This window comes from Carcharodon carcharias, chromosome 6, assembly GCF_017639515.1.
Source record: "Carcharodon carcharias isolate sCarCar2 chromosome 6, sCarCar2.pri, whole genome shotgun sequence".
Taxonomy (NCBI): domain Eukaryota; kingdom Metazoa; phylum Chordata; class Chondrichthyes; order Lamniformes; family Lamnidae; genus Carcharodon; species Carcharodon carcharias.
In genome coordinates this window covers 129,436,794-129,461,747 of record NC_054472.1, presented here as the reverse complement: position 1 = coordinate 129,461,747, position 24,954 = coordinate 129,436,794, and the positions used below count along the sequence as shown (strand labels likewise).

The 24,954-nt window shown below is 39.7% G+C and overlaps 1 protein-coding gene across 5 annotated transcripts in view; it reads left to right on the top strand.

Moving 5' to 3' along the window:
* Positions 1-1,141: 1,141 nt before the first annotated feature.
* The window catches only part of rmdn1 (regulator of microtubule dynamics 1), a 46,356-nt gene continuing 22,543 nt past the window's right edge, over positions 1,142-24,954 (top strand). For 2 of the 5 annotated variants that reach the window (XM_041188996.1, XM_041188997.1), the window contains exons 1-5: positions 1,715-1,857; positions 4,425-4,542; positions 19,314-19,401; positions 22,138-22,297; positions 22,377-22,466. In XM_041188996.1, coding sequence (XP_041044930.1) covers positions 1,741-1,857; positions 4,425-4,542; positions 19,314-19,401; positions 22,138-22,297; positions 22,377-22,466 — 573 coding nt within the window. In that variant the 5' untranslated portion in view covers positions 1,715-1,740. The other 3 variants (XM_041188998.1, XM_041188999.1, XM_041189000.1) reach the window with 3 other exon arrangements.

Here is a 24,954-nt window from a genome sequence, read left to right as displayed (position 1 = left end):
AACGCAAACTGGAGGAACAGCACCTCATCTTCCGACTAGGCATTCTACAGCCTTCCAGACTTAACATTGAGTTCAACAACTTCAGATGATTAACTCTCTCCTCCATCCCAACTCCCTTTCCGATCCCCCTTTTTCCAATAATTTATCATTTTTAAAAAATATTTTTCTTTTCCCACCTATTTTAAAATTTATTTCAATCTATCATTTTATGATGAGTTTTTCCAGCTATTTTTGTTTTTGACTCATTTTATTAACTTGTTTTTTTTAAATATTTATAGAAACTCTTACTATCTGTTCTTTTATATTTCTGTCTAGCTTTCTCTTGTACTCTAATTTCCCCCCCATATTAATCTTTTAGTCATTCTTTGCTGTTCCTTATATTCTGACCAATCTTCTGACCTTCCATCTTTCTTTGCACAATTATATACTTTTTCTATAAGTTTGATACTATCTTTAACCTTTCTAGTTAACCATGATTGGTGTGTCTGTCCCATGGACTTTTTCTTGCTCGTTGGAATGTATCCATTCTGTGTATTCTGAAATATCCCCTTAAATATTTGCCACTGCATTTCTATTGACCAATCTCTTAATGTAATTTGCTTTCATGCCCTCATAATTGCCCTTACTTAAGTTTAAAAACATGACCTGGTGTCCACTCCTCTCTCTCTCAAACTGAATGTAAAATTCAATCATATTATGGTCGCTGCTACCTTGGGGCACCTTCACTAAGAGATCATTAATTAATGCCATTAAATCAGGACTGGGTGCTCTGTGTGATCCCTGATTGAATCGGGACTGGGTATACTCAGTGTGATCCTGGATTAAATCGGGCTGGGCGCTGTCAGTGTGATCCTGGGTTGAATTGGGCTGGGCGCTCTCAGTGTGATCCTGGATTGAATCAGGACTGGGTTTACTCAGTGTGATCCTGGGTTAAATCGGGACTGAGTGATCTCAGTGTGATCCTGGATTGAATCAAGCTGGGCGCGCTCAGTGTGATCCTGGATTGAAATGGGCTGGGCGCTCTCGGTGTGATCCTGGATTGAATCGGGACTGCGCGCTCTCGGTGTGATCCTGGATTGAATCGGGACTGCGTGCTCTCGGTGTGATCCTGGATTGAATCGGGACTGCGCGCTCTCGGTGTGATCCTGGATTGAATCGGGACTGCGCGCTCTCGGTGTGATCCTGGATTGAATCGGGACTGGGCGCTCTCGGTGTGATCCTGGATTGAATCGGGACTGGGAGTTCTCAGTATGATCCTGGATTGAATCGGGACTTGGCGCTCTCGGTGTGATCCTGGATTGAATCGGGACTGCGCGCTCTCGGTGTGATCCTGGATTGAATCGGGACTGCGCGCTCTCGGTGTGATCCTGGATTGAATCGGGACTGCGCGCTCTCGGTGTGATCCTGGATTGAATCGGGACTGCGCGCTCTCGGTGTGATCCTGGATTGAATCGGGACTGCGCGCTCTCGGTGTGCTCCTGGACTGAATCGGGACGGGGCGCTCTCGGTATGATCCTGGATTGAATCGGGACTGCGCGCTCTCGGTGTGATCCTGGATTGAATCGGGACTGGGCGCTCTCGGTGTGATCCTGGATTGAATCGGGAGTGGGCGCTCTCGGTGTGATCCTGGATTGAATCGGGACGGGCTGTTATTACATTGGCCGCTAGGCGTCGGCAGAGGCTGTGCTGATTGCGCCCTCTGCGGGTGAGTGGTGGAGCTGCAGAGCGGGTGCGGTGAGCATGGCGGCTGTAGGCAGAGCTGCTTTCACTCGGTTCGTGTTAAAAGCTGCCATGATCAGGCGGAGTTGGAGCTGCCGAGTGAGGCCCTGCGGTTTTGGGTCCGGAGTGAGAGCGCAGGTGGGTGGCGGGCCCGATGTGTTATATGGGAGTCGAATTGGGGCTTTTACCGTCTCCTGTCCCGCTGGAAGTCAGAGTGCGCAGGCGCAGTGCCGGCTGCCTTGTGTCCAGTTCCCTGTCTGTTGCTGTTGTGAAAATTTACATTGCAGGCTCCAGTTTAACCTTTGGTCTGTTGGTGGTGATGAGTCTCGGTTGCCAAGTCTAATTGTTTATATTCCTGCAGCTTTTATCACATGAATTCCCATGTCTAACTGTCCAGTCATCCAGGCTTTTCTCCTCTTCACCAATATTGTTATAAACTAAAATTGTTATAAAATAAACTAATAAACAGAAAAATGCTTAATTATTTTAAATGCCTCTGAGACTTTTCTGTGTAGCTCACATCATTGTCCAAAAGATTAATCTTCAATTCCGACTGACTCCTGGACAATTCTGGAAGGCTGGCAACCCCAGATATGTCCCATCCTTGTTACGTCTGTCCTTTCTTATCTCCAGCCTCCCTTTCTTCAGAGTCCTTCAATGTGTCGTTGCTGGGTCCCCTGCCCCCAAACTTCAATCCTGAATCTCACCGATTGGATTTCTGCCCCTTCCATATCATGAGCCTAACCTGTCATGTGTTGGGACTGCCCTCGCTTTGTCCCACTCTGACAAATGGAGGGAAAGGTGTCTGCAAGAATTTGCATGTTTGAATTTCAAACCATGTCCTGCAGGCGGTCAGAGTGTAATTAGGAAATCTCCAGTAGGAAAAATAAGGTGCATTTGTAGCATATTCCAACTCAGCATGACTTAAGAAATTTCCCGTTGGATAACATGGATGCTGAGCACTGACGGTGTTAGCAGAGAAGGAGCAGTCAAAAAGATGAAGGGGAGATTTAAATGCCAGGAGATGACATGCAAGTTAGAGAAGCTTAGAACAGATTAGCTGTGGTGATGGTGGTGGTGCGGTAAAGCTGGATGTCATTACCACCACATACAAGTAAATGGATATTGACCTTTTACCTATTGATAATGTTTAAAGTTTTTTATAAAATATTGCTGTAGAAAGTAATAAATTTGAAGGTTATAAGAAATCTTTGAAAAATTAATTTTACTATCATGTGAATTGTCATTGGTGCAAGAAAAGACTATGCGTCATTGCTGTTTGTTACCCTTCCTAATGCAAAAAGTGATAAATCACTTGCCTCTAAGTGCCTCTGTGATTTAATTCCTGCTTTAATGGTTTATTACCCATGGAAATAGAAGACAAGGTATAGCACGGGTTCAATGTAACAAATGAAACAAAGCCATATGGGAGGAGAAGGAAGTACCATGTCAATTAATGTTTATAATCAAAATGATTGCCAAATCAATTCAGTGCTTATTCTAAGCAACTGATGTTCTGGGTTGTTGGACTTACTCATGCAATGGCTGGCACGTTTTTCATCTTTGGCAGTACCATTATAAGGAAATACTAAACGTTTTCCCTAGAGAGATAGAATTATCTCGGATCCTTCTATGGCAATCATCTGATTGATACAATAGCCAACCAATTGAATATGCAACAGCAGTGGCCTGGCAGCAAGTTCTCTTGACCAGATGTCTTAAAGAGATATCAATCTAGTGTTGTGACACAGCAGATGGTAAATGCTGAGCTGTTCAAACCCCAGAGGGAAACTTGAAACAACTGTCAGAACTAACTTTCAATTTGTATGTTTTGAGATGCGGGCTTTGAATTCAGTAGTAATAAGACCACCGAGTCTTAAGAGATTTTTTATAAAACTAACTTAAACATTTATTAATAAAAGAAAAGATTGTAAGCACATTAATATGTGTACAAATTACTGCTACAATAATTTTTAAATCCTTTAGTTAATCTGATTCCCAGTTACACCTTTGTTAAGGCAACAGTAAAACACACAGATTTTAAAAGACCCACCCAGGCAAAGTTATGATTCCCTGAAGTTGAATGCAAAGTGAGTTCTCTTAACTTCAGTCCCTGGAGGCAGCAGTTTGGTACACGCAGGCTGAAGGCATGTCACACTTGTTAGATCTTATAAATGCCTACCCTTACAGCCTTTGCTCCTTTATACATATTTTCCCCTTTGAATGCAAATTCCCATTGTTTCACTATGTCTTTGGATTTTATCTCTCTGATAATAAAAATCTCTCATAGCACTAAGTTTTACCAGTAATCTTTGGGAAAAATAAATACACTGTTTCTTAACTTCACCTGGCTCGGTGACACATTTCTCTCCTCCTTTGAAAACAATCTGGCTTGGTTTATTTAAAAATACAACTTTCTCCCTTTACACTTCACATCCTACAACTTCCCCATGTTTACCTAATTAACAGTTCAAACGTAACTTTGCTTCTTGCGTCAAAGCATCCAGACTAGCTGCCTCTAATTCAATTAAGACACACACACACACACAGACTCTATTTTACAATAAATCCCAATAACACTATGGACATTATTATATCTTCCTGACAATAAGAAATGACATTTTACGATGATACTGTATTTGCTGTTTATTATGACTTTGGGATTTCCTGCTGTGTAACTATAACATTTTCTTTTCCATATCTAGGTTTTGGGAGGTGCTATAAATTTAGGAAGAGGACTTACTCTAACATTAATGACCTTTCTGGGTTATGAAGCTTACAGAAACTTTCCAGGACCTCTAATAGTTCATGCTGATCAAAAAGGTAAACATAGAATTGAAGGTTTGCATTACAATTTTCTCGATGAAGCAACTGCATATTTACAAATTAGACAATTGGACTAGCAACAGTGCTAATTATATATTCTCTTTCTTCACTTATTGGTGGTCGTGACTGGCATTCTGAGCATTTTAAGATGTCTTGAATAAGGCCCTTCTTGCTAAACGTTGACTAAATGTTATCATATATAGTTTTGACCCCATAAGGATCACAGATTTATCCCCTTCCATGTCATAGAGGTCTCCAGCACAGAAAAAGGCCCATCGAGTCTGCGCCGGTCAAACAAACACCTAACTATTCTAATCCCATTTTCCAGCACTAGGCCCGTAACCTTGTATGCCATGACATCATAGGTGCACATCCAAATACTTCTTAAATGTTATCAGGATTTCTGCCTTTACCACCCTTTCAGACAGTGAGTTCCTGATTCCCACTACCCTCTGGTTGAAAAAATTCTCCCTCACATCCCCTCGAAACCTCCTGCCCCTTACCTTAAATCTATGCCCCCGGTTATTGATCCCTCCAACAAGGGGGAAAGTTCCTTCCTGTCTACCCTCTCTGTGCCCCTTATAATTTTATACACCTCAATCATGTTCCCCCTCAATCTCTTCTGCTCCCGGAAGATAACCCCAGTCTATCCAATCTCTCCTCATAAATAAAACTCTCCAGCCAGGCAACATCCCGGTAAATCTCCTCTGCACTCTCTCTAGTGCAATCACATCCTTCCTATAATGTGGATTCCAGAACCGATGCAATAGTCTAGCTGTGGCCTAACCAGTGTTCCAGCATAACCTCCCTGCTCTTATATTCTACGCCTCGGCTGTGGAGAGAGAAACATTTGGAGTCCAATATGACTTCTTTGGAACTTGTATTTTCATATTTTCTTTTTCTAGAAACAAGCCATTGTCTAGAACTGCAATACTGCCATCTATTGGTTTGAAATAGAAATACATGGACTAAAATCAGTTTGTTGACTGGGGAATATACATTAGAGCTGGGAATCAATTTATTACAGTTAATTCCACTCCCTTTCTGAGCAAATAAGAGGGGGCAACAGGAGAATGTATTTATCCTTTCATTTTGAGGACTGCTACATAAATTCTTTAATAGTCGTGATGCAATTCCAGAATTTTTTGACCATTCTCCCACATAATCGAGAAGCAATTCAGTGCCTACAATATGGATGATAAATATCTCACACTTACTACATTAGATGGTTTTTAATCTTCATCTGTAATAAGTCAGCAAATGTTAGAGCACTAAAAATCAGTCGAGCTTTTGCTACTAAAGCAGCAGCTTAGTCAGAGGCTCTAGAAAAGCAGGATGCAGAGGAAACTCTTTTCGATGTGGAAGCAGAGCCATTGAATACTTTGAAGGCAGGGGTAGATAGATAGATGGATCCTTGGTTAACAAGGGGGTGAAAGGTTATTGGGTTAGGCAGGAATGTGGGGTTGAGGTTATGATCGGTTCAGCCATGATGTTATTGAATGGCAGAGCAGGCTCAAGTGGCCTACTCCTAATTCGTGTGTTCATATGTAATATATTACCAGTATCCCCAACATTTTGCCTGCAGCACCTACAGTTTCTCTTTTAATCCCGAACAAAACGAGCAGAAAAGCTTAGGGAGATTTGTTAGAAGCATTCCCCCTGAGAAAAAGTGGGGTTGGATGTTATTTGCATTGTTTTTATGGCAGAGATAAGTTGCATTGAGTGAACTAAGTGAATCTGATCATAGTTATTTGTTTGCTTACTGTATAGGTTTTGGATCAAACTTTGCCTCATGTATTAACTTGGTCCACCTTCAGGAAAATTGAGGAAATGCATGTATCCAGTTTGTGTTAGGGGTGGGGCGGGGAGGTGGAGGGGGTGGGAATTAATTGCTGCATCCTGGGCCCTTTCCATCGTAGACTATTTGGGCAGTGTGAATCAGTTCTTGTTAAGGTGAGATGCTAAGACCACATACTGGAGTGATTGACATTGTTACATAAAATGAAATGCCATCATTTATGCTTTACATCAGCCTCCTTCCATCCTACTTCATCAAACTCCATCAACATAACCTATTCCATTCTCCATCATGTACTTACCTAGCATCCCCTTAAATACATCTATGTTGTTCATCTCGTTCGCATTCTCACTACTCTGAGTAATGAAGCAACAAGTGACATCTGTAATAAGAAAAACCAAAAAAACACCCTGGTCAGTGCATGAAAAAACTTGTGGAATATTATGATACCACATATTATCATAACATGCTGCAGAATAAGAAAAAAATCCCTTCATCTTCCCTCTGGTTCTTTTGCCATTAACTTTAAATCTGTCCTCTGGGTTACTCTTACTGACATTCCTGCCAGTTTCTCTTTTTACTGCATCAAAACCCTTCACAATTTTGAGGATGCCTCTAACAAATCTCCCTAACCTTTTCTGCTTATTTTGTTTGGGATTAAAAGAGAAACTGTAGGTGCTGCAGGCAAAATGTTGGGGATATTGATAATATGTTACATATGAACACACGAATTAGGAGTAGGCCACTCGGCCCCTCGAGCCTGCTCTGCCATTCAGTAAGATCATGGCTGAACTAATTGTAATCTCCACCCCACATTCCTGCCTAGCCTCGATAACCTTTCACCCCCTTGTTAACCAAGGATCTACCTATCTATCTCTGCCTTAAAAATATTCAAGGACTCTGCTTCCACCGCCTTTTAACGAAGAGTTCCAAAGACTCACTACCCTCAGAAAAAAGACTTCTCCTCATCTCTATCTTAAATGAGTGATCCTTTATTTTTAAACCATGAGCCCGAATTCTAGATTCTCCCACAAAAGGAATTAACCCCTCCACATCCACCCTGTCAAGACCCCTCAGGATCTTAAAGGTTTCAGTCAAGTCGCCTCTTACTCTAAATTCCAGTGAATACAACCCTAACCTGTCTGACCTTTCCTCATAAGACAACCAGCCCATTCCTGGTATTAGTCTAGTAAACCTTCTCTGAACTACTTCTAATACATTTGCATCTTTCCTTAAATAAAGAGACCAGTACTGTACACAATACTCCAGATGTGGTTTTACCAGTTGTTATGGCATGGCGGAGAGTAAATCCCGAGCTGCTCAAATCTCAGATGGAATCTTGAAACATCTGCCACAACTGTTTTGCAATTTGTATTTTATTTTGCAATGAGTGCCTTGAATTTAGTAGTTATAAGTCCACCTTAAAGGTTTTTTTACAAAACTAAGTTAAATATTTATTAATAAAAGAAAAGATTTTAAGCATATACATAAGTCTACAAATTACTACTATAATAACTCCTAAATCCCCTAATTAATCTGGCTCCCAGTTACTCCCCCGTTAAGGCAACGGTGAAAACAAAATAGACTTAAAAAGACTCGGGCAAAGCAGATAATAACCTGGACAGTGATATTCAAAGTGAGTTTTCTTGGTTTTGGTTTCTGTAGACAGCGACTTGATGCACAGAGGCTGGAGGCTTTTCACACTTGTCTTAGATCTTAGAATGCTTTCTCCCTTACACATAGCCTCATTTCCTTCATACATGTTCTCCCTTTTAATGTAAATTCCATTGTTCCTAGATGTTTCTGCAACTTTTCTCATAAATTTTTCATACTACTAATTTTATCAGTAACCTTTGGGAAAAATAAACACAGTGGCTTAGCTTCTTATGGCGAGGTATAACATCTTACCATCTCTTTGAAATTCAAACTAACCTAATTTATCTAAAAATGCAAATATTCCTCACACCTCACATTCTAAAACTTCAGCCTTGTTTACGTTTTTAGCATTTCAAATCAAATGTCCCTTTTGATAACTCAAAGCCTCCGGGCCAGCTGTCTCCTATTCATTTAAATCGCGCACGCACCAGGCATGCGTGCACAAACAGTCCAAACCCCTATTAACCCACTTTCACAATAAATCACAATATTATGGGAATTATTATATTTTCCTGACACAGTGCCCTGTACAAATGAAGAATAACCTTGCTACTTTTGTAATCAATTCCCCTCACAATAAATTATAACATTCTATTAGCTTTCTTGATTACTTGCTGTACCTGCATACTAACTGTTTGTGATTCATACACTAGGACAGCCAGATCGCTCTGAATCCCAGAGCTCTGCAATCTCTCACCATCCCACCATTTAGATAATAAGCTTCTTTTTTATTCTTCCTGCCAAAATGAACATTTTCATATTAACCCATATTATACATCATTTGCCAGATCTTTGCCCACTCACTTAGCCTATGTCCCTTTGTGGCCTCCTTATGTCCTTTTCACAATTTATCAGCTAAACAAAATAAGTGACAGCCATTACAAAAACAGAATTACCTGGAAAAACTCAGCAGGTCTGGCAGCATCGGCGGAGAAGAAAAGAGTTGACGTTTCGAGTCCTCATGCTGACTCATCCCTCCGGTCACTGCCTTGACCAATCAGGGTCAAGCTGCCTAGTTTAAATTTTAAACAGTGCTTTGCAGTTCACTGTAAGTCACTATCAGTGGTACATTCTCCATGGCAATGCCATTTGCCAACCAATCAGCACTGTCTTCACGTACAATATAAAATTGTTGCTTTGCCCCCATATAATGGTATTCTTGTGAGTGTTCTGATGAGTGCAAGACGAAAAGCTTCAACATGTCTGTCTTTTCAGCAATTACTTTCCTCCCTAGATTCGGGGAAGGTTCCATTAGATTGGAAAATAGCAAGTGTAACTCCTTTATTCAAAAAGGGAGGGAGACGAGAAAACAGGAAACTACAGGCAGTTAGTTTACATCTGACATAGGGAAACTATTAGAAGCCATTATTAAAGACGTTTTAGCAGGACAGTTGGAAAAATTCAAGGCAATCAGCAGAGTCAACATGGTTTTGTTAAAGGGAAATCATGTTTAACCAATTTATTGGAGTTCTTTGAAGGAGCCACATGTGCTGTGGATAAAGGGGAACCGGTGGATGTACTATACTTGGACTTCCAGAAACCACATCAAAGGCTATTGCGGAAAATAAAAGCTCACGGTGTAGGGGATAGTATGCTGACATAGATAGAAGATTGGCTAACTGACAGAAAGCAGGAAGTTGGCATAAATGGGTCTTTTTCTGGATGGCAGATTGTGACAAGTGGTGTGCTGCAGGGATCAGTGCAGGGGCCTCAGCTTTTTACAATTTATAAAATGATTTGGACGAAGGAACCGAAGGAATGGTTGCTAAATTTTCGGACAATGTGAATTGGTTAAACATGATTCCCCTTTAACAAAACCATGTTGACCCTGCCGATTGCCTTGAATTTTTCCAAGTGTCCTGCTAAAACGTCTTTAATAATAGCTTCTAACAGTTTCCTTATGACAGATGTTAGGCTAACTGTCTGTGGTTTCCTTTCTGTCTCCCTCCCTTTTTGAATAAAGGAGTTACATTTGCTATTTTCTAATCTAATGGAACCTTCCCTGAATCTAGGGAATTTTGGAAAATTAAAACTAATGCATCAACTATCTCACTAGCCACTTATTTCAAAACCTTAGGGTGAAGTCCATCAGGACCTGGAGATTTGTCAGCCCGAAGCCCCAACAATTTGATCAGCACCACTTCCCTGGTGATTGTAATTTTCCCCGAGTTCCTCCTTCCATTCCATTTCCTGATTGAGATTTCCAGAATGTTACTTCTATAGTGAAGACTGATGCAAAATACCTGTTTAATTCATCTGCTATCTCCCTACTTTCCATTATCGATTTCCCCAGACTCACTTTCTATAGGACCAATGCTCACTTTGTTAATGCATTTCTTATTTAAATATCTATAGAAACTTTTACCATCCACCTTTATATTACTCGCTAGCTTTCTCTCATACTCTAATTTTTTCCTCCTTATTAATCTTTGTCATTCTCTGCTGTTCTTTATACTCTTTCCAATCTTCTGACCTGCCACCCATCTTTGCGTAATTAAATGCTTTTTCTTTAATTTGATACTGTCTTTAACTTTTTTTAGTTAACCACGGATGATGGGTCCTCTCCTTGGAATTTTTCTTTCTCATTGGAATGTACATATTCTGTGTATTCTGAAATATCCCTTTGAATGTCTGTCACTGAACCTCTATCGACCTATCCCTTAACCTCATTTTCAAGTTCACTTTAGCTAGCTCTGCTTTCATGCCCTCAAAATTGCACTTGTTTAAGTTTAAAATACTAGCCTTGGATGCACTCGTTTCTCCCTCAAAATGAGTGTAAAATTCAAGCATATTATGATAGCTACTATTTAGGGGTGCCTTTGCTATGAGGTTATCAATTAATCCTATCTTGTTGCTCCACACCAGATCTTGTATAGCCTGCTCGCTGGTTGTTCCAGAATGTGCTGTTCTAAGAAACTATCCCGAAAACATTCATGAACTCCTCAGCTATGCTACCTTTGCCCATCTCATTTTTCCAGTCTATATATAGATTAAAACCTCCATGATTATTGCTGTACCTTTCTGACAAGCTCCCATTATCTCTCCTTTTATACTCTGTCCTACCGTGTAGTTACAATTAGGGGACATGCAAACAAGGAGCAGGAGCAGGCCATTCAGCCCCTCAAGCCTGTTCCGCCATTTAATAAGATCATGGCTGGTCTGATAGTAACCTGAAATCAGCTACTGCTGATAACTTATCACCCCCTCACTTACCAAGAATATATCCACCTCTGCCTGAAAAATATTCAAAGACTCTGCTTCCACCACCTTTTCAGGAAGAGAGTTTCAAAGACTCACGACCCTCTGAGCGAAAAAATTTCATCTCATCTCTGTTTTCAATGGGCGACCTCTTATTTTTAAACAGTGACCCCCTAGTTCTAGATTCTCCCGCAAGAGGAAACATCCTCCCCACATCCATCCTATCAAAGTCCCTCAGGATCTTTTATGTTTCAATCAAGTCGCCTTTCACTCTTCTAAACCCCAGCAGATACAAATCTAGTCTGTCCAACCTTTCCTCATAAGACAACCCACCCATTCCAGGTATTAGTCTGGTAAACCTTCTCTGAACTGCTTCCAACGCATTTACATCCTTCCTTAATTCAGGTGACCAAAACTGTGCACAGTACTCCAGATGTGGTCTCACCAATGCCCTGCGCAACTGAAGCATAACCTCCCTACTTTTCCAGTCAATTCCCCTTGCAATACATGATAACATTCTGTTAGCTCTCCTAATTATTTGCTGTGCCTTCATACTAGCCTTTTGTGATTCATGCACGAGGACACCTAGATCCTTCTGCATCTCAGAGCTCGGCAATCTCTCACCATTTAGATAATATATTTTTCTTTTATTCTTCCTTCCAAAATGGACAATTTCATATTTTCTTACATTAAACTCCATCTGCCAAATCTTTGCCCACTCACTTAACCTATCTATATCTCTTTGTAGCCTCCTTATGTCCTCTTCACAACTTACTTTCCTCCCTATCTTTGTGTCATCAGGAAATTTGACAACCATCTCTTCAATCCATACATCCAAGTCATTTATATAAATCATAAGCAGTTAAGGTCCCAACATTGATCCCTGTGGCACACCATTCATGGTTGACTCTTAAATGCCGTCTGAACAAGGTCAATTAGAGATGGACAATAAATGCTAGCCTAGCCAGCGACGCCCACATCCCATGAACGAATATAAAAAAAATTTATTGCATCTTGCCAACCTGAAAATGACCCATTCATGCCTACTCTCTGCTTAGTGTAAGCCAGCCAATCTTCTATCCATGCCACCATGTTACCCCCTACACCATGAGCTTATATTTTCTGCAGTAATATTTGATGTGGCACTTTAACAAATGCCTTCTCGAAATCTAAGTACGGGACATCCACCGTTTCCCCTTCATCCACAGCACATGTTACTTCCTCAAAGAACTCCAATAAATTAGTTACACACGATTTCCCTTTCACAAAACCATGTTGACTCTGTCTGATGACCTTGAGTTTATCCAAGTACCCTGCTATAACTTTTTTAATAATAACTTCTAACGTTTTCCCTACGACAAATGTTAAGCTAACTGACCTGTAATGTCCCGCTTTCTGTCTCTCTCCCTTTTTGAATATTGGAGTTACGTTTACTATCTTCCAATCTAATGAGACTTTCCCTTAATTCTAGGGAGTTTTGGAAAATTTAAAACCAGTACATCAACTATTTCACTACCCACTTCTTTTAAGACCCTAGCATGAAGTCCATCAGGACCCGGACTTTTGCAGCTCCAACAATTTACTCAGTACCACTTCTCTGGTGATTGTAATTTTCCTGACTTCCTTCCCCACTTCCATTTCTTGGTTTATAGCTGCTTATGGGATGTTACTTGTATCCTCTATAGTGAAAACTGATACAAATACCTGTTCAATTCATCTGCTAATGTCCTATACACCACTCCCACAATTGACTTCTTGCCTTTATCATTTCTCATCTCAACCCGAATCACTTCAACATCCTGGTTTCCTGAACTTAGGTCATCTGTCTCTAATGTGCCAGTACCATCATTAATTAACAGAGTCACCCCTCCACCGTTTCCAAACTTCCTGTCCTTCCTAAATGTCATGTACCCTTCAATATTCAGGTCCCAATCTATGTCATCCTGTAGCCATATTTCTGTAATGGCTATCGGGTGGTATTTATTTATTTCTATTTGCACTATCAGTTCATCTGTTTTGTTTTGAATACTACGTGCATTTAGGTACAGAGCCTTTAGTTTTGTCATTTTATTATTTTTGTAGCATCTAGCCTTATATGCTGATTTACTCTTAGATTTGCATTCTTTGTCCCTTCCTGTCACAGTCCGCTTATCATTTCCCATACTTATACCTTTCTCTCTTGCCTTGTCTGTCCTCTTTAGTTGACCACACCTTCCCCTATTTGATCCCTTGCCCCACAATCTATTTAATACGCTCTTTACTTCCCTGGTTACGTGGTTCATGAGGACACTAGCCCCAGCATGGTTCAGGTGTAGACCGCACCAACAGTACAGATCCCACTTTCCCCAATACTGGTGCTAGTGCTCCACAAACTGGAACCCACTTCTCCCACACCAGTCCTTGAGCCATAAATTAGTTTATCTAATCTTATTTGTTCAGTGCCAATTTGCACATGGCTCAGGTAATAATCCAGAAATTATTATCTTTGACGTTCCGGTTCTTAATTTGGTGCCTAGCTCCTCATACTGACTATTCAGAGCCTTCTTTCTCATCCTGCCTATGTTGTTGGTACCTACATAGACCAAGACCACTGGATCCTCCCCCTCCCACTACAAGTTGCTCTCCAGCCTGAGCAGATGTCCCAACGCCTGGCACCTGGCAGGCAACACAGCCATCTGGATTCTTGCTCTTTGCTACAGAGAACACTAAACTGATACAAAAACCTCAGAACCTCACTATACTGCCCCCCACTACCACTAATTCCTTTTTGCTCCCACCACTTGAATGGCTTCTTGTACCACAGTGACATGGTCAGTTTGCTTATCCATCCTGCAACCCCTGCTTTCATCCAAACAAGCTGAGAGAACCTCAAACTTTTGGACAATTTCAGAAGCTCACACTCCTGCACTCCTGCCCTCTGGGTCCCCTTACTTGCCTCACTTGCAGTCACACCCTGCTGTCCCTGACTAAATCAGAAGACCTTATCCTAAGTGGTGTGATTGCCTCCTGGTATGGAGCCTCCTGGTAACTTTCTCCCTACCTGATGTGTCACAGAATCTGCAGCTCCCTCTGTAGCTCAATGACTCTGAGCTGAAGTTCCTTAAGCTGCAAACAATGTTACCCAGGAGCTCCCACATGCTGCAGCATGTCTTGCCATCCTTAATGTGTTTTAAGTAATTACTTAAATATATTAATCACTTATTTATGTTGCTGTCTTATATATTTTATTAACTTTTCCACCAATTTATGAACTATTTTAAACCCACTTGCCAGATACTCACCAAACAGCTAACTCGTTTCAGTTAGCACAGCTGCACTCCATTTGCCTTGGCTGCACTAAAGAAGTAACTCAGCCTGCTTACACAGTACTTTCCAGTTCTAGACTAGATTAAATTTTAAGCAAAATTTAAGAACAAAATTAACACTTAAAGCCACCCCTCCTCACCAAGCTCCAAGTCTTCACTCAGTTAGCTCAGCTGCAGTCCGTGTTAGTCATGCCCTGTCAAACCAGACCCAATGTAGCAAGGCATGTCAACCCTACAGAGCTCTTTAACCCTTAAGCTTCATTTCTGTGATTTCTTAGCTCTTTTGGATGTGTAAAAATAATGGACAGGAAGAGACAAGTTGGATCCACTGAGGATGCTCCACGCACATGATGACTGAAGCATCATGATTAGACACTTCAGCTCTGTTTCCCACCTTTAACCCAGTCACGTAATCTTCTGTAAGAGGCAGAAAAAAAATCCGGATTTAAAAGGGAAAAGATATTCGGGAAAATTCTTCTTTAAATCCCTTAGGCGATCAAAACTAGTCCATACCACGTGCACCATGTGGCAACTGTAGAGCCACTTAACTGCTATATGATGTGATCTCAACCCTAGTCAAGAATTGGTCCAGCTCCCTTTTGAAGGCATGCACCTACCACACCAACCTGCAAAGTATTCCAGTGACTCGCTGTTCTCCAGTAGACGAAGAGCCACCTAATGTCCAGTCTATTCCTAATCTTGCATAATTTAAATTTGTGTCCCCTGTCTTTCTTAATCTGTTAAACATGCTCTCCAGCCCTTTCATTGTTTTATAGACCTTCATCTGGTCACCACCAAGTTTATGATGTTCTAAACTAATTAGACCCAGTAAGCCTCTCTGAGAGTAATCTGATTCCTTGCATCTATCTCTTAATCAGTTTATTTTGATTGTCTAGGCTGGGTGTAAGAATGCCAGCAGTGATCTGGTGCTGCTTGTCATCCGTTGTCAAGCACTATTAAAGTCTTCCATTAATGCAAACAGTAGAGTTTGCCACCTAATTACTGCAGCATGAAGCTGTCATCTCATTAAAAACCCAACTGACTCATTCATTCCCTTTGAGGATAGCCCAAGAAGATATCAACAATATGCCTCAATTCATAACAATTCATTAGATAGCTTCACTTTTGCTGATGAAATGCCTAAGAATTAGGAGCAGGAGCAGGACCTTCAACCCCCCGAGCCTTCTCTTCCATTTGATAAGATCATAGCTGATCTTTTTGTGGTCTCAACTCCGCTTTCCTGTTGGTCCCTCATAACACCTGAATTCCTTGTCAATCAAAAATCCAAATCAGCCTCGAATATATTCGATGGCCCAGCCTCTACTGCCCTCGAGTGAAGAGAATTCAACAGGCTAACTAAAATTTCTCCTCATCTCAGTCTTAAATGGGAGACCATGAATCCTAGGGAACACAGTTTCCTAGAAGGGGAAACATCCTTTTGTCAACTTCTTGTCAACTCCTTTAGGATCAAATGAATGACAAAGTTATCTTCAGCTTTAGAAAACGTACCTGCTGAGGTATTGCGAATTTTGATGTTTGGTGGTATTATGGTGGCACTATGACTTCATCAACAATGCGGTCTACATTTAAATTTGCTTATGGCTACATGGGTCAGTGCCTGTTGTGTGGAACCTTTCAGTAGAAACTTAGAAAATTTACAGAAGGCACATAAGGAGGCATTTGTCCATTGTGGCTGTGGCAGCTGAGAAAAAGATTTACAGCCTAATCCCACTTTTCAGATCCAGGTCTACAGTCCTGTAGGATACCGCACTTTAAGTGCATATCCTAGTATTTCTTTTAATGGAATAAGGATTCTTGCCTCTATCACCCTTTCAGACAGAGTTAAGAACCTCATCACCCTATTTCTCCTCAACTCCCTTCTAATCCTTCTGCCAATTACTTTAAGTTTATGCCCCTTGTTCATTGACCTCTCTGCTAAGGGAAATAGATCCTTCCTATCTACTCTCTCTATGCCCTTCATTATTTTACGTACCTCAATTAAATCTCCTCAGCCTCTTCTGCTCCAAAGAAAATAACCCCAGTCGATCCAATCATTCCTCACACCTGAAAGTCATAGTCCTAGCTATGTCTCCATAAATCTCCTCTGCACCCTTTCTAGTGTGATCATATCCCTCCTGTAATGTTGTGACCAGAACTGCACGCAGTACTCAAGATGTGGCCTGACTAGTGTTTAGATTGGAGAAGTTGAGACTCTTTTCCTTAGAGAAAATAAGGCTGCAAGGAGATTTAATACAAGTTTCCAAAACCATGAGAGTCTGGACAGTAGATAGGGAGAAACTTCCCACTCATGAAAGGATCAAGAATGAGGGTACATGTTTTTAAGTAATTGGCAAAAGAAGCAAAAGCAATATGAGCAAAAGAGACATGAGAAAAATCTTTTTCATGCATTGAGTGGTTTTTAAAATTCATTTATAGGATGTGGGTGTCGCTGGCTATGCATATACATGCAACTGAGTCAGATAAAATTACTTAAAATGCAAGGTGAAGGTGAAAAAGCGAACAAAACACTCTCAGGGGAGTGTGAAGAGAGGGACAATACCTATAATTCAAAGATTCATCATCACTGTCTAAGGAAGGGACATTAAAATGCAAAGTGCTGGATATTGAAACAACCTCTGCCATAGACAGATCCACCCAAAACCTGTTGGAAATACACAATGGATGAAGTGTAACAGGCCAGGCTACAGCCAATGCAGAGAGATTGCACAAAAGCTTTCAGCGGAGGAAATGGGCTGAGAAACTGTGCTCTCTCCCTCTCTTTTGAAAAAGTATGTTTCACCTGGTTTGAGAAGTCAACATTACCAGGACCCTACCAGTGAACTGAGATCCCGTAATAATTGCAACATCTTCCATATCTGACTGCATCCAAGAAAGCAGCTAAACTAAATCTGCCACAACGTTTAAAATCTATACCTCAAGGACAGTCAAAGGACACTTAACCATATGTTATTTTATTGTTTTTTGGTATTGCTCACTGCTTAAGTAGTTAAATACATACTGATTTGGAAATGGCATATCCTTGCGAAAAAAGAAACTAAAAACTTTATTGCGACCAACCGAGGAGGTTGAATACAGGGGAGCCAGTTCATTCCTTCTCACCTGGTCATAACAAAATCTTGCTGCATGTTTCATTACCTGAGGAATTGTGAATGGAACTGAACACGGCAGTTATCAGTGGACATCCCCACTTTTCTGTTCTTATGATGGAGGGAAGGTCATTGATGAAGATATTTGTGCTCAGGACACTACCTTACGAAACTCCTGCAGTGATGGCCTGGGACTGAGATGATTGGCCTCCAACTGCAACAACTATCTTCCTTTGTATTAGGTATTACTCCAGACACTAGAGAGCTTACCTCTGATCACCATTGGCACATTTTACTAGGGTTCCTTGATGTAACACTTGATCAAATGCTGCCTTGATGTCACTTTCTCCCACCTCTAGAATTCAACCTAGGCTGATGTTTGGGCCAAGGCTGTAATGTGGTGTGTAGCCGATTGACTCTGACTCTGGCAAAACTCAAACTGAGCATTAGTGAACAGGTTATTGGTGAGTGAGTGCTACTTGATAGCCCTGTTGACTACTTCTTCCATAAGTTTTCTGATAATTAGAAGTAGGCTGATAGGGCAGTAATTGGCTGCATTAGATTTGCCCTGTGTGAAGACATGGACTGCAGAGGTCTGAATACTTAATTAGAGGTTAATATTTGATTACAGGAAGGAGGCTAGAAAGTAAGCTGATTAGGTCACATGCTTTCAGTTTTTGTGAAATATTGGATAGAATTGTTGAAACTAATCTCCAAAATGTTGGTGACTTGAATTAATTCATGAGCCATAATTCATATCGTAAAACGATTAGCTCCATCAATGGAATATGGATTGTAACTCACTGGTCCTTGTCTACTGCCTCTCGTATTCCACATTAAGTAAACTAATGTTTAAATTGAGTAGCTTAGTGTGACTTTTTTTTACCTCTTGCCATATTGTCTAATATTTTGAAGAAAAATATTTAATGATGTGCTGCCATTTCATGTCTATGGTATGGATGAGATATTCAGGGTAACACTAGCTATCATATCTATGCAAACAGGGGATCAGGCAAAATAAACTTAGTGATGAAGTTAAAAGCACATTATTGTTGTTAGTCAAGTAGCATGGTCAACACAACATTTACTGCAGAACAAAGTATATTTTATTTTATGTGTTGGCTTTTTAAAAAGTTGAGATTCTGTTTTTAGCATGGGAATTACATAAATTAACTTTTCAATGCTCCAGTGATATGCCAACCCTGATCAGTGTTGGTATCATGGCAGAGTGAGGGATCATCTGTATGTCATTTTGTGCTAGAGTGACTCTTGGGCTAATTATGAAACTCCCGTTGCATTTGTATAAATGGTGACTCAAATTGGAATCCAAAAACAACAACTAATTCCTTCAGATGCTGTTCTTTTCTTTTAAGAAGAATTCACACAAAACAGAAAATTGCCATATTGCATCCCGTGAGCATAAGCGAGTGTATACGCATGAATGAACCATCACTTCTTTAATGTTATCAAGAATGAGAGATGAAGTCAGCATCTGATCTATGATCCAGCAACACACCCTCAATGTCCTTAAAATGGCTTACATTCTTTACTAGCCTACAGTACGACTTGATGAGATTCTCAGTCTTTGATAAAATGCAAGATACTAGTAGAAATATCTGCACTTTTTAATTGTAATGTATACATGTATACATGTATGACGATGTTTTATGTGATTTTAATTAACTTTTTATTTTGCATTTCCAGTGGAAGAAATTATAGACCAGGCTGACTATCTTTATGGCACTGGAGAAGTGGCTAAACTTTATCACCTCCTTATTGAACACAAGAACAGGTATTATAACACCTCAATTATACTGAAAATATGTAGAAGTGTTATCTCTTGTGCTATTGTTTGTCATTCATTGACACTTGTCCAATGTTCTGTTGAAGTAGGAGTTTGTGACTCATGGAATGCCATAAATAATCTCAATTCTCCCAAAGAATAAGTGGGAGTTGGGGATCACTTATTGTACCTTAAAGTAGAAGCAAATGAAATGTGCTTTAGAGGCGTTTTTAGTAGCCCATGGATATTCAGCACAAATGAAACTTCGGTACTTAGTTATATACAGTGATCTCAAAAGCAAGTTAAATGTATATGTTTGAGTTAATTATTTTATTATTTTGTTATTTTGGGAGGGAGTCTTTTGTTGACTACTTTGGTGCATAAAAGTGAATGCTTTTGAAGGATTAATTGAAGAATTAACTTTATCATACTTGGGAGTTGATGACTTTTGGTACAGATAGGTACAAAGAAAAATTAATTATCCTAGAAACCTGACCTTTTTAATAACACCTGCTCTTTTACCTTCTCCCTTCTCGCAATCCAAGCTCCAAAACACTTCTTCCAGATGAAACAATCACTTACTTGTACACTGAGGTCCCACTATAATGTGGTCCACAGGGACCATATCTCGAGACTGCATTTTAGGTGAGACCATGTTATTTCATAGCTATGTCATTTGCTGGTACCTAGCGCTCGGGCTTGATCTCACTAGTGCCAGGTCCAATATTGCATGTATATGCCTACACTTTCCAGTCCTCGTGCTCAGTGAATAAAGCAGGTACAGTGAAAAATCAATCAAATAATTCAATAGCTATTTTTAATGTTTCTTTTTTAAAGTGTGTTTATAATGGGAGGAGGCTTGTGACCACATTTACAGAATGAAAACTTTGGAATCCAAGTCAGACCTGCATTCTACCAAGTTCACACTACAGCAGACTGAGTTATAATGGGGTTCCACTGTACTTTTAACTTATACTGTATTCACTGCTCACACTGTGGTCTTCTCTATGTTGGGACATTAAATTCAGATTGACTGACTGTTTTGTAGAACACCTTCATTCAATCAGCAAGCATGGCCCCAAGCTTCTGGTTGCCTGCCATTTTAATTCTCTACCTTGCTCTCACTCTGACCTTTCTGTCCTTCGCCTCATGCAGTTTACCAGTCAAGCTCAATGTAAGTTCGAGGAGCAGCATTTCATCTTTTGATTAGACACTTTACAGCCTTCTAGACTCAGCATTGAGTTCAACAGTTTCAGATTGTAACCTCTGTTCTATTTGGTTTCCCTTTTCTTTACAGGTTTTGTTTTTTCTCTTTCACTTTTTCATTTTGGACAGAAGCTGTTCATGATCCTGCTATTTACACCTCTTCTAGGCACATCTTTTGCTTCTTTACTCGTTGCATTACCACTGCCTTTTGCCTTGCACCATCAACCCTTTTGTTATTTAATGGCTTCTGCTTTCCACTCTGCCACAGGCCTTGCCTTTTGTTCTTTTTCCACACCTGCTCATCTTTGACTGACTCTATTTTCTTAAAATCTATTACACCTCCAACTCGTCCCAGTTTTGATGAAAGATTATCGACCTGAAATATGTAACTGTTTCTCTATCCATAGATGCTGCTAGATCTGCTGAGTATTTCCAGGATCTTCTGTTTTTATTTCAAAGTATATACTAACTTATTGAAGTTTTCAGAAGGGAGCGGATTCACTCTGATTCTGCAGTGATATGTGTATGTTGAACGAAAAATATATTCAAGATCAGGATCAAGAAGGGACTTAGCTAGACTGGTGCTTGTTCAAATTCATATGTTCTTATTTCTTTAAGCCTAGTGTTAACTGCACATTTATTTTGACTTTCATATACTGTTAAAGGTTATGTGCACATAATTATTCAAATAGTATAGCATTTATTCTGCAATTACAAAGTAAACAATTCAGAAGTGACAGTCTTTGTAAATACCATTTTATTTGTAATGCCTTCGTAGCTCACTCTTTGACCAATAGATATAGTTGTATCTCCTGTCCATTGCACTGAACTGTGGAAATAATTTGAATATGACTTTTTTCCAATATTAAATTATACATACATTTCCAAGGAGGATTCAATTGTATTCAGTAGTATTATACAGTTTTGTATACAAAGTAATCAGTTATTAATGTGAAAGACAGAGATGATTTTACATCAGCTGTTTTTAATTGGATAAACATAAGAATGCTCAAGTAATTTATTGAGTAAACCACTATTGACATTGTAAAAGGTATGGTGCTCTTTTTCCTCCTCCATTTGAGAGACCTTCTTCCAAGAAGGCAATTGTTTATATAGATAACTTTGAAAGACAGCAAAGATTTGCTGTAGACATCGCATGATTAATTCATAACAGCTTTTTATTAACTTACAGAAAGAAAAACCAGATGTATTAAAACAGTTCAGTGCACTTAAGTGTTATCATGTAGGGATAGGTTTTGGCTTCCTGCTGCAAGTTGTTGATCATGGGTCACACCAGGGTAGGGGATTGGAATGTCAGGCAGTGACCAGAGAAATTGAGTATAAATTGCAGACCAACTCAACCTAAGTTCATGTAGTCTACTAAATGGTAACATTCATCTTAGAATGGTTAATTTAGTTTCCCACTTAGAAAATGGTCCTTGAACTGAAGATGTAGGGGAGAAAAAAAATTGGAAGAAGCAAGTTTGTTTGCAAAACTGAAGTTTAAAATAGACAAGTTGCATCTTGTGTTTTATCTAGTACAGATGGTGAGATTCTGTGGCGCCTGGCTCGTGCATCACGTGACTTGGCTCAACTGGAAAACACCTCCATGGAAAAGAAGAAGCAGCTGACATATGAAGCTTTGGAGTTTGCTAAGAAGGCACTGGAGAAAAATGAACTGAGCTTTGCAGCTCATAAGGTAATGCATATTATTTTATCATGTTCTTTTTCTCAATTTTTTGCCAGTTTGTGATCTTGTTTTTTTTAAATCTGTACAGTGGTATGCTATTTGCATCAGTGACGTTGGAGACTACGAGGGCACCAAGGCTAAGATTGCAAATGCCTATGTCATTAAAGAACATTTTCAGGTAAAGTAGCAGCCAATGAATATGAAATGTTCCAGTTGTACAATATCACTGCATTTATTGGCATGTGTTTTCATTAAAAGTCATCCTGCTTCTATTAAAGGTAAGATTGAGAAACTTAATTTAGATGAATTGGGGTAGGAATTAAGAATATGTGTGGTGAAGAGGCAAAGTAGTTTAAAATAGTAAGTGGAAGATGTACCTTAGGGCAGATAGGAGAAAGGTCAAAAATGAGAATAAAAGACAATGGGGGGAAATAGAAAGGAAGAGGTCATTGAGTAATGTGAATGGGTCAAGATTGCATTGTTCGTCTGCAAATGCCCCAAACCTGAAAAATAGGGAAATTAGAGGCACTAAACAAGGGGAAGTAGTATACTGTTGACAGGAACTTCAGTTGAGATAGGTCTAGGAGCTGAATATTTCTGGATCCAAAGTATTTAGAGGTGGGAGAGAAAAGAGGGACGGGGTGGGCTTGTTAATTAACGACTGTAAAATAGGCTTAGAAAGGAAAGGTTTTATCAATGGTGCTTAAATGTGAATGGAGTTAAGGAATAGTAGATGCTGGTCAGTCTTCCAAGAAATTTGCACCCCAGAAATAAGTGTAATTTTCAGGTGAATTGGGGTTGAAGAGTGGGCGATAATTGGACCTTAATGTTTTCTTAATTAGTATATTGCATAATCCTTCATGACACAACAGTAGCACATCTGACTCCACATCAGAAGATTGTGTGTTCAAATCACATCAGGCTCACAGCAGCGAGGATATTCTGATTGGTTGAGGAAGACTGTGGCGTAGTGGTAATATCACTGCACTGGGAATCCAGAGGTCCATGACAATGCTAGAAATGCAGATTCCTTTAAGAGTAAACCAGGACAAGTTTCACAGTGAATTGAGAGCCGGCAATGCTCATTGAAGCTGTACTTAAGAGCTGGGTTTTCCCCCCAGTCAGGGAGTTTTTGCTCCTGGACATGGGAAGGAACCACTAGGGAAGAGTGGAAACTGGTATTTGTACTGAACTATAGTTTTAACAATAAAACAGTTGTGATTCACAGAATGTCTTCTGGTGCCTGATTCGGTGAATGGATATCCACCTATTAAACAGTCCAGACTCTGGGGAGAACGGGTTGAAATCCCACAGCAGCTGATGGAATTTAAATTCAATCAATTATTTTTTTAAAATTTGCAATTGAAAGCTAGTCTAGTCCCAGCAATGGTGACTATGTAGGCATGGCCAAGTGGTTAAGGTGATCGCTCATTTGAATCAAGTGCATACAGAATTAATTATTGGTTAAATGGAATGAAAAGCCTCCAACAAAGGAGGGTGTAGCCCTAGCCCTAGAATATGAAGCAGGACAAGTAAGAAACTTGATGGGAAGAATATATGATCTTAACTTTATAAGGCTCATCTTGAAAATGGACAAAGAAAACTAGTAACCAACATTGAACTCTAATTTAGATAATTCCAGTGGGATATAAGGGGGGGGAGCTAGCCCAGATTAAACGGCTAGAAAAATAACTAAGTAAACAATGGCCCTACAATAAGAAATGTTTAAACATTGAAATGGATATGATCAGGTGAAATGTGTTCTAACTAGGAGTGAATGAGATGTGACAAAGGCAGGGGCTCTAAGGATAAAAGGGGAAGAAAAGGGAAATTAAGTTTTGAGATGGAGTATGAAGAAGAACAGTGGTCAATATAAAAATATATAGAAAAGGTTTTAATAAATATAAGTAAATGGGTAATCAATAGGACGGTGTCTTTTAAATTAGAACAAAGGGATACCAGTAATAAGTATTTCACTTCAGATCTAACAGAGGAATGTAAAAGTGGGACTGTAGGAATACTGAATAAGATTGAAGAAAACAGCTACTAGTCATACATATCCGGAAGGTTGTTAGTTGAAAATTAATGGGAATAAATGTACGAGGCATCAGGCTTTGATGGAATATATTCAGAAAACTGAGGGAAATTGTTATTAAGTATGGCCAATATTGCTTCATTCTCAAGAAAATACCATAATTTTTCAAAAATCCTTGGCCATGGGATTTGAGCTAATAGATTGGAGGGTAACAAATGTTACATCTGTATTCAGAAACAGGGTAATTCAGGAAATTAGTTATGGGTAATCTTCTGAAGTCCATAATACAAAATGAAATTTGTCAAAAATGTTCTTCCATTCTGAAATCCCTGTTGGCTGCTTTGAATTATTTTCTCCTCATCTAGATATTTAACTAAATAATCCAAGTTTTCCCATCACAGCTGTTAAACTAACTGGCTTGTAATTATCAGGCTAGTTCTGTCTTGACGTTTGGAAATGGATGTCACATTGGCCGCTATCTGTACTAGTAGCCTAAAGATAAATTCCTCTATATCTTCTCTTTTTTCAGGATCCTTGAATAGTCCTGGCACTCTGTTCTCCACTAACTTCTCCACAATACTTTCCATTTTATTTATCATAATATCTCTCATCTCATTTTTAACCAACTCAA